General features: G+C 30.6%; 1 protein-coding gene and 1 non-coding gene across 2 annotated transcripts; one reads left to right on the forward strand and one right to left on the reverse strand.

Moving 5' to 3' along the window:
* The first annotated feature begins 4783 nt into the window (after positions 1-4783).
* On the forward strand, positions 4784-10044 carry LOC132625711 (pectin acetylesterase 8-like). Its single transcript, XM_060340297.1, has 13 exons — positions 4784-4942; positions 5284-5405; positions 5901-5983; positions 6502-6631; positions 6725-6804; positions 6935-7021; positions 7114-7238; positions 7349-7409; positions 7622-7675; positions 7763-7840; positions 8773-8878; positions 9174-9319; positions 9673-10044. The coding sequence occupies exons 2-13, from the start codon at positions 5285-5287 to the stop codon at positions 9808-9810; spliced, it is 1209 nt and encodes a 402-aa protein (XP_060196280.1). The 5' UTR covers positions 4784-4942; position 5284; the 3' UTR covers positions 9811-10044.
* Positions 6051-6153, reverse strand: LOC132625713 (U6 spliceosomal RNA). The gene has a single exon (XR_009576971.1). It is a non-coding gene; the product is annotated as a U6 spliceosomal RNA (small nuclear RNA).
* Positions 10045-11030: the final 986 nt, after the last annotated feature.

Genomic DNA, 11030 nt, shown 5'->3' on the forward strand with positions numbered 1-11030 from the left:
TGGCACCTTGTACATGGAAAAAAGAAGGGAAAATGAACATTGATGCTTTCTCCGTTCACTTTTATTTTTTTACTATACTAAGCTTCCGTTTGGTCATAAATTTTGTAGTTAAAATTTAAATTTTGATTTTTGAAATTTGAAGTTGTCTTTAGACATGCATTTTACTTGAAAAATATTTGAAGTTTTGTGAGTGAAAATGAAATTTCTCTCAAAAATTGGTCTGACTCAGTTTTTGAAAACTTGAAAATACTTTGAGGATATATTTAAAATCTGATCAAATTTCATTGCCAAATAGATGTTTGAAGATAAATTTTCAAATCTTATCCAAAATCTATGGCCAAACGTTAGCTAAAAATAAATTTTCACTTTTACTTATCTACTATACTAAAAATAAATTTTTAGTTTTACTTGTCCACGTTAGCATATCAAGAGAAAAACAAACTTCTTTTTCTTATTTTACCTGTACATTAATTATTCATTTCCAAATTATTTTTCAAGTCTATTGAGATTACTCCCTCCGTTCATTTTTACTTATCCACTTTGGATTTTGCACACTCCTTAAGAAATACTCTCTCCATTCACTTTTATTTGTTCAGTATTCCAAAAATAAATTTTTACTTTTACTTGTCACTTTTAGCATATCAAGAGAAGATAATTTTTTTCTCCTATTTTACCCATAGTATTAATTACTCATTTCAAATTATTTTTTAAATCCATTAAAAATATGCAGCAATTAATATGGGTATCATGGTAAATTATGCACTTCATTTATTATTTCTTAAGAAATGTGCAAAGTTCATAATAGACAAGTAAAAGTGAACGGAGGGAGTAATAAATAAAGTGCATATTTTATCATGATATCCATATTAATTGGTGTATAATTGTATTAGATTTAGAAAATTATTTGAAATGAGTAATTAATGCTAAGGGTAAAATAGGAAAAATAAATTATATTTCTCTTAATATGACAAAGATATGTAAAAGTGAAAATCTATTTTTGCAATAATGGACAAGTAAATGTCAACGGAGAAAATACACACCAATTAATATGATTATTATGATAAGGGGCGTGCAAAGTAAAAAAATGACATGTAAAAGTGAACGGAAGAAAATATGAAAAAAGAATTCTAGTTAATCCAATATTTCTAAAATTCAAACATGGGTTCTGGTTTCGTATTTTAAAATTACACTCATTAATATGGGTCCATCCTTATCAGACAGATCGACTTCAATTGAGGGGGGAAGTGCACATATAACCGATAGTGGCACCTTATTTAATGCATAGCCGAATTTATAAAGTTTTATAAATTTTACGATTTCAAATTTCAGATATAATTGAAGTTTCAAAATTCATGTCTGGACTATAAATTTTGTTCTAAATTTGACATAGTGCTTGTACAAACGACTAAAGTTTAAATTGTCTAAGTCAAAATTCAGATATTTATATTTGAACTTTAGACATTTAACTCCAAAAATCCTCACCTAATAGCTAATCAAGCGCTTTATAACTGTAGAAAGTCAAAAACCAATAACCATTGATCAAGAAAAGTAAAGATTCACAGACAATAATAAATTATGATGCATTTTAAACAAAGTCTAATTAAATACTACTAGAAATGTACTGAATCAATCAACATTTATCCTCCAAGAGAAGGCTAAGAGCCTGTTTGGATGGGCTTAAAAAAAAAAAATTTATAGATAAGTTAAGCCAAACGGACCCAATTAATTTTTTAGGCTTATTTTAAGCACAAGATGGCTTTAAGCTGGTCAGCCAAACACTCAAAAAAACTGAAAACAACTTATAAGCAACTTATAAGTCAATCCAAATAGGCTCGAAAGCAACATAGAAGAAAAATACTCGAATAACAAAGAAAGGAAAAGTAAAAAGAATAGAGTAGGGGTGTTCGTGGTTCGATTTAGATTGGTTTTCTCTTTTAAAAAAATTAAATCAAATAAGTTGGTTTTTCAAAATATTAGAATCAAATCAAAATAAAGAATATGATTTTTCATTGGTTCTACCTTTTTTCGGTTTTGTGTAGGTCCTTTATGAAAATATGTGACATACACTTTCAAATACGTATTCCAACGACTGTATTCGATTATAGATCTACCAAGTCAGTACTTTATGAAAAAAAAAAGTCATTTATTAAGATTTCTTGATGATAATTGAACTAAATATTGATGAATAAGAACTCAACTAAATTCAAGTTATTGTTAACGTAAAATAAATTCTTGACTTATCAAGATAAAGACCTCAAATCAAATAATAATGAATAGACAAATTAAAAAACTGAATTACAAACCAAAAGGACAAAATTTTAATATTTACCATAGAAAAATTTAAAAAAATATTGTATGTATATGCGCACACAATATATTTTAAAAATAAATAGTTGTATAGAAGTTTGATAGTACCGGTGAACCAGATGGCCGCAGCGATGAAATCTGAAATAAAAGACTTGTAGTATCTCTCTAGATCTAATAAAAATGAAAGACCCCTTGATTTGATTCGGTTATTTTTTATTATTTATTTCTTTAAATTAAATTAAATTTTAAAATTAAAATCAAAATCAAATCAAACTAAAAAAATAATAATATTTTTTTTATTTCCGTTTGCTTCAATTTTTCAACCTTCACTAAACACCCTAAAATAGTGAAAGACATGTCCATCTCTCCATTTCCAATTTTCACTCCAACTGTGTTTTCCATTCATTGAATGTTGAACGCGTAAACCGATAAGATTCGGTCACTATAGCACATGCATTTGTCAAATCTTACACACACAAATTTCTGTACTTAGCAAACCTTTTTTCTTAAACAAACATTGTAATAAAATCATCTTAATTAGCTTCATTGTGTCGGTAGCTTCCTTTTTTAATAATTTAATTTCTTTCTTTATTCTGATATTGACAAGCCTTTGTGCAAAAAACAAAAAAGTACTGATTCTTCATATAGAAAGAGTTAAAAAAGTACAGCTTTAAGGTTGGATCTTTCTCTTCTCTTTCTTTCTCCATAGAGTAATTGGATGCTTTGGATAACACAGCAAGAAAACTTTTGAAAAGATTCTTATTCTTTCTACAATATAAATGAATAAAAGCATGTTTTAGTTGCATGTTTTTTTTAATAGTGAATTGAATATTTTCTTGAAATAATATTCGTCTATTTCATATATTGGTAGATCTAAAATATGAAGTTTATGAATTCCTACAATAATTTTAAAACTCATACTACAATATCAAGTGGGTTTACAGTTAAATATTTATAGATATTTAATAGATTTCTTAATATAGAAAAATTTAAAAAGTACAGCTTTAAGGTTGGATCTTTCTCTTCTACATGGAGTAATTGGATGCTTTGGATAACAAAACAAGAAAACTTTTGAAAAGATTCTTATTCTTTCTACAATATAAATGAATAAAGCATGTTTTTTTTTTCCTTTTATAGTGAATTGAATGTTTTCTTGAACTAATATTCGTCTATTTTCATATATAGGTAGATCTAAAATATGAAGTTTATGAATTTCTACAACAATCTTAAGTTCATACTACTGTACAATAACAAGTGAGTCTAAATATTTATAGATATTTAATAAATTTCTTAATATATATATATAGGAGTATATATGATGTACACAAGAGCTACTGGATCTTGTAAACCTATATAAGGCCTCTAGATTCACCCCTGTTCATATACGAGTTTAAGTTTTATAGTACAAATAATTAATATAATTAGATGAATCAAAGGTTGTTTTACGAATGTCTCTTTAAAATGTAAAGTTTATACTTGGACACCAGGTTTTTTCCTTTTTTTTTTTTTTTTTTTTTTTTTTTTTTTTTTTTTGGGTTATGCATTAGATTGGTTTTTAAACTTTTGTGAAGATGAGTTTTAAGTTTGAAAATGTGTTTTTTGACCAATTTTTTAAGTACATTTTTTTCCACTCACAAGTCACAATATATACATCTATTTTTTTCTTTTGAAAATACATTTCAAAATATAATTTCAAATTTCAAATACCCTTTTCAACTTTTTAACAAACATCACATTTTTTATGTCCAAACGTCATTTATAATCTTAAAAAATGAGATATGTTATCTTGTTACATTATACTTCCTCCGGATAAAAAAAAAGAGTGCACTTAGCCATTTGCACACCTCTTAAGAAAATACTAATTCTTAGATCAAAATAGATAATTTAACTAAACTACCCCTAATTAAATAGGCATTGAGATTTGATTATATAACACTTAATAGGGGCAAATTTGAAAAAACAAGATTAATTTTTTCTTGATTTTCTAAGTGATTTTTTTTTTTATCAAAAAAAAAAAAAAGCTAAGTGGACTTTTTTTTTATTTTTTTTTATCCGGAGGGAGTAACATGTAAAAGTAACATGACCGTGTACCAAAAAAAGAAGTAACATGATCGTGTAAAAACTTATTATTTCTTTGTTAAAAGAAACATTTTAATTAAAGAAGCTTTTTATTTTTTTATTTTTTTTGAAAGTCTTAAAGAAGCAATATTTTTGGATAAGTTTTCAGAATCTTCATAAAAATTCTTCAAGAATAGACATCAGTAACTGTAAATGTTACAAAATCAAGTCAACATGTTGAAATTACAGTAAATTATTACTATATTCTCATAGGAGTATTAAATTACATTGATGGTTAAAAAGAAAGTTGACCCCACACACACACACATATACATATATATATATATATATATATATATATATATATATATATATATATATATATATATATTATTATTATTATTATTATTATTATTTTTGGTCTTTTCAGTATAAATATATGCTTCTACTCTCGAATCACTACCAGTAATCTGCTTTTAGGGACCTCTGTTTTTAGCTGCAGACACAAATACACAACTGGATTTCAAATAATCTCATTTTGAGATTTATTTTTTCTTCAGTATCTTTGCTATTCCAGGTACTACTTAGAAGCAATATTTCAACTCTATATTTAGTAAATTTTTGTTTGTTTCTAAAATGGGGTTTTTTTGATTATTTTTAGCATTTTCTTTATCATATGTTTTAGTGGAAAAAGAAAATGGTAGCATTAATGATTAAGGAATGAAATCTTGTAGTAGTAAACAATAGATTAACTACTTGCTAAAATTGGAAATATAAGAAGCATTTTAAGTGAAGTATCAATCTTTCTAAAATGAGATGTTTACTTTATTTGGGTTCACTTTATTGTTTCAATTTTTAGGATCTTCTGCATTTTTTGTTTTAGTTAAGATTGTAATATTTCACATAATTAATGTGCAGAATGGTAAAAGGGGCAATGCAACTATGGTTACGTGCAATAATAACTTTGGTTATATTGATTATTACTGAAGGACACCCTGTTGATATTACTTATCTACAGAGTGCAGTGGCTAAAGGAGCTGGTAGGAATTTCTTTGAATCAATATGTTTATCCTTATTTTTTTTTTTTTTTTTTTTTGTGTCCAAATAACTTTGAGCATTGGCGGATCCGAGGCGAAGCTAAAATTTTGAGTTAACGAGTTCTGAATTCTAGAAAAGCGAGCTTACTGGGTCTGGATGACTTATTTTGTACATATTAAGTGGAATTTTTTTAACATAAATATAAGGTCTCGGCTAAAGTGAACCCGAACTCGTATGTGGAACTGTAGCTCCCGCCCCGGATCCAATGTAGAAATCGGGGGTTTGGCAGAACCCGTGACTTCTGATTCAAACTTTATGTATATAAATGTGAAAAACTAGTATAGATGGAGTTAAATATATATATATATTAGAACTTACAGTTTCAACTTAGAATTGACCACGCTAAATTTTGAATCCGCCACTGACTTCGAGGAAGAAAAAATTCAGGAATGCGAAAATGTGTTGATTTTTGTATGCCAATAATGTTTTGTTTGCAGTATGTTTGGATGGAAGTCCACCAGCATACCATTTTGATAAAGGATTTGGAGCAGGAGTTAACAATTGGTTTATCCAACTTGAGGTTTGTTTCTTAATGCACTATTGATATTCTTCACAAAATATACTATTGATATGTCTTTTCTTTATGAATAAATTTGGATCATTTTTTGATTTGTTCGTATCATCTTTGCCAGAGGCCATGTTAATCTTCTCAGTATTATTCCAATTTTATCCAATATACCCGAAGGGTTAAAACTTAGATTTCTAGGCTCCGTGATTTCATAATCTTATTTCAATCCAATTGTTAGCCTTTTTTCTTTTAAATTCTTGACACAAGATAGTAAAGGTGGATATTACCGTAGTCAAAAAAGGAAAAGACTAGATTGAGCTCTTTGTTCATACAAAACGAGCAATGAAAAAGTAGTTAAATTTGGATTATTAGGTTTCTTATCGAAATAATATCACGAAATTGGTTGCTTGGAGGACTATACCTAAGAAGAATTTGAACACATTCCGAGTGAATTCCTGGAAAAAAAATTAAATGTAAGATTGCCTACATGATTTGCATTTGAATTCATCCTTTTACTTTGGAATTTTCAGGGAGGAGCATGGTGCAACAATGCCACGACTTGCCTTGCCCGTACAAAAACACGATTGGGATCATCTAAACTAATGGTAAAGACGGTGTCTTTTTCGGGGATTTTGAGCAACAAGGCTAAGTTTAATCCAGGTGAAACTTCACCCTTGTTCATATACCTGGTTTCCATGCCTGTTTTAATTTTAATATTATGCTGGTTGACTATATATATTTTGGAAATTGTAGACTTTTACAATTGGAACAGAATTAGGATTAGATATTGTGATGGGTCATCCTTTACCGGTGACGTTGAAGCAGTCGATCCGGTAATTATGTGTTAATACTATGCGCTTATTGATTTGGTATGAACAACGAGCTGTCCTAGTATCGTAATATTACATATATAGACTTGAATTAGTTTCATTAATTCTTAATGGACATGTTGAATTATGTCAGAAAACAAAAGTATTCTACAGAGGAGCCAGGATCTTTTCAGCTGTTATGGAAGATTTCTTGGCACAAGGAATGAAGAACGCTCAGAATGTAAGATGCATCAATTGATTACACATTATTGCAGACGATTATATGCTCATCACCATCATTTAGTCGCTGACATAATGTTTTTCTAATGGTAGGCTATTCTGGCGGGATGTTCAGCTGGTAGTTTGGCTGCAATTCTACATTGTGACAGATTTAAAGCTCTCTTGCCCCCGGGTGCTAAAGTAAAATGTCTTTCGGATGCTGGTTTCTTTATCAATACGTAAGCGTTCGTGTTGTTGTTCTTTTAATCGTGACACTCTCAAAATATGGCGAGAAATTTAGATTTCTGATTTGCTACTAGTGAAAAATAACTTTGATTCTCTGTTGCAGGAAGACTATTTCAGGTACCTCTCATATCGAACAGTTCTACAGTGAAGTCGTTAACACACATGTATGCTTACTTTAACCTATAGCAATTCTCTGTCACATAATCTGTTGGTTATTATGTCCTCTTCGTACCAAAATTGATGCTCAGACCTACAATAACTGTAACTTTCGCGTATGAATGGGGAGCGGAAAACCAATAGTAACAGTAAAGTTAGTAAGAAAGTTCTATAGATTCAATTTTACTTGTCCTCAACGTGATACATCGTCTTGATTCAGGGTTCCGCGAAGAATTTGCCTCAATCGTGTACCTCAAGACTGAATCCGGGATTGGTAAGAGCAGTTACTTTCACAAAAATATATTTTCCTCCCTTATTTGATGCATCATCTTATGTGAAAGCACCACAATTTATGTTGCAGTGTCTTTTCCCACAAAACGTCGCGCAACAAATCCAGACACCACTTTTCTTGGTAAATGCAGCCTATGATTCCTGGCAGGTCAGTTCATGTCTGAAATTTCTTGCTCATTTATTTTTTCTGAAGAATTCCTTCCTTTTGATGATTTTCCCGTTCTCTGTGACTTATTTGGAACATGAGACTAATCCTTCTCTAGGAATGTAATAAAAAAGAGGAGGCAATAGATTTTAGAAAGTCCACGGTTGGTATAATCTTTTTGATTTCGAGGGCAAAAATGTACTCGATGAGGTTGAGGACATTGATTTTTCAAGTTCTGTATGTTTTTAGTATAACTGAAATGTGCAGCTGGCTATCTCATTATTGATTTGAGGTATAAAACAATCGTAAAACATCGGATATATCATGAGATGATCAGAGCAAATATAAAGGAAACACAAGTCAAAAATCGGACGTGAAAGTTCCCTTTCATCCGGCTCAAGTACGTACACCAAATAAGGAAGGGAGTTCTCATTTTCAAACTGGGTCAATATGAGCTCCCAAGATTCTAAGTTCTTAGCTACACGAGAATAAACTCGTTTTCCTCGTTCCCTTATCATTTAACGAGTAACTGTTTACAGCAACCATAGAGCTTAATAGAGAAGACGGTCTCATCAAGACGTTGAGCTTACCACGTTGCCTCAAACTTAATCACCTTTTCAAATTACAATCTCACTTGGATAAAAATGTTAAGAAAAACGACCGACTTAATGAATACAAATTTTGTGATTAATGCTCAAGTTGCAAGAGTATGTTTTTTCACCAACTAGCTCCTTCATAAGTTGTGGTATAGTTCGAGCGTTAACGAATTAACATTTTGTTGGTAATAGCTGCATTAAAATTTAGTCATCATCAACGAATCATCTCAAAGTTATGTTATACATAGATATACCATGAATATACACATATATGAGCACGGTCTTAGCCTATAACTAATCGATTTTTGCTTGCTTTTTAAAAAAAAAAAAAAAATTCAGATAAAGAACATTTTGGCTCCTGGCGTTGCTGATCCTCATGGAACATGGCGTGACTGCAAGCTCGACATATTGAAATGCTCCTCTACTCAGCTCGAAACCATGCAAGGTTAACACTCTTTAAGCCCTTTGTTAGTCCTTCGTTCATTTGGATTACACCGTTAAGCTATCCATCGTGGGAATCCAGAGCACCTATGTGCTGGTAAAGGAAAACCACCTCGACCTGATCAGAGTAAATGTCAACATTGAATCAGACCGTCTTCTATGGCTAATACCTGAAAAGAAACTAACCAGTTATAGTAAGCGTGAAGATGCTAAATTATATGGCATATGTAACGGAAAACTTAGTTTCTTTGCAAGTTATCGTTTACTCCTTGTGTCTAATACATGGAACTATTTCTCAGGTTATAGGTCGGAGTTCTTAAAAGCTTTGAATTCACTAGGCCCGTCCTCAACAAGAGGGTATTACATCAATTCCTGTTATGCACATTGTCAAACTGGAACACAAGAGACATGGCTAAGGGACGACTCGCCGAGATTGGCTGACACGGTACGCAATCAACTATTCCCTCTGTCCCAATTTATGTGATGTTCTTTTTTTTCTAGTCAGTCTAAAAAAGAATGACATCTTTCTAAATTTAGTGACAATTTAAGTTTAAACTTCCAATTTTACTCTTAATGAGATAATTTATAGCCACACAAATATCTATGACTTATTTTTGGACCACAAGTTTCAAAAGTCCACCTTTCATTCTTAAACTCCGCTACCAGTGAAACACCTTCACATAAATTGGACAAAGGGAGTAAAAGCTATCTTGATATATGTTTACAACAACAATAACAACAAAATTCTGTTTTCCTGTTTTAGACAACCTTTGACACTACTAAAAATGTATTGTACAGACAATTGCCAAAGCAGTTGGAGACTGGTATTATGAAAGAAAAGTATTCCAAGAGATTGACTGTCCTTACCCCTGTGACAAAACCTGCAAGAACCGGAATTTTGAATCGGACGCTCGCCCGGATAATATAGATGATTGATGGAAGTTTTTCCTCTGAGATTGTTATACAGAGACTTCAAATTTTCCAAAAGGGAGTTAAGAGAAAAAATATGGAATTAAAGAAGTTGATTCAAATGTGTTATAGTAAGGGAAAGCCAACACTACACAGAATTGTGTGCTTTGGTGTCCCCAAAAGAGAAACTGTTATGTATCATTTGTTTGAGGTTTTGATATTATGTAAAAGTCAATAATTCAGCTTCTAAAGCTTTCACTATTGCTGCATGTTCTTGAATTACTTCCATAATCTTGGATGCACAGAATTCTCATTCCTTAGTGAATCCATTGTTTGAACCAAAAAGTATAAGAACTTTACTTTTGGATTATTTAACAAGTAATACTGACCTTACATTTTACTTATTTTTACTAATTCGTCCTCTGGACCACCAACGATTGTGATGAGATATGATATTTCCACTCTAAATTGGAGATCTTGTGTTCTGAGTCTTGAAATTAAACTTAAGTTTTGCGATATCAAAAATTCCAGCCCACCCACCTCTAAAGTCATTCTTGTCAATTACGTGAATCCAGATTAATTGGGCCTTAAAGCAATATGTCACAGTTGGGAGTTTAACGCATGACCTAAAACTTTTGAAGAGATTGCATGAATTGTCTTTCAAATGGGCTGGTCTTTAATTTTGTTCTTCAAATGGGTTGGTTTTTATTTTTTGTCCTTTAACAATCAAACTTATGCTTAGTGGGGCAAAAGTTTTTCAGTCATGTGGAGCATAACTTGTGGGATATTACGATGCAAAAATATAAATTTATTTCTGTGAAAAAGTTGTTTATCTTGAGGGACAAAATTAAAGACCAGCACAAAATAAGCAAAGGTGCAAATGACCCAAACTTTTTATATGTTGTAAGATCTCCTTGTTTTATGGAGACCTTACCGAAAAAATGTTAGTAAGAGAAAACTTCAATTTTGTTGGTCTGATATGTTTTATAAATTAAAAACAACCGATATAGTTGATTTGGTTTGGTAAATTAAAAAAACATAAGAATCAAATTGAACTATGTACACCCTTACATAACATGTAAGAGATCCTCCTAATATATATTCGTTATTTTCTAAACTCTCTCAGTATCGATTTACGATAAAGATGTTGTTACAACAGTTATTACATTTTAGTCCCAAGCAAATTGAGTTAGACAATAAAAGTCTTCATTGACCATATTTTCAATTTGAAATTCATCTCAGGCTAA

This window comes from Lycium barbarum, unplaced genomic scaffold (assembly GCF_019175385.1).
Source record: "Lycium barbarum isolate Lr01 unplaced genomic scaffold, ASM1917538v2 unchr_scaffold_43, whole genome shotgun sequence".
In the NCBI taxonomy this organism is placed as follows: domain Eukaryota; kingdom Viridiplantae; phylum Streptophyta; class Magnoliopsida; order Solanales; family Solanaceae; genus Lycium; species Lycium barbarum.

Bases quoted from the DNA above. Each gene is read 5' to 3' on its own strand.
- LOC132625711 (XM_060340297.1), top strand. From the start codon at position 5,285: ATGGTAAAAGGGGCAATGCAACTATGGTTACGTGCAATAATAACTTTG. The intron at 5,406-5,900 runs GTAGGAATTTCT...TTTTGTTTGCAG, and splicing joins TGCAGTGGCTAAAGGAGCTG to TATGTTTGGATGGAAGTCCA. The intron at 7,410-7,621 runs GTATGCTTACTT...GTCTTGATTCAG, and splicing joins GTGAAGTCGTTAACACACAT to GGTTCCGCGAAGAATTTGCC.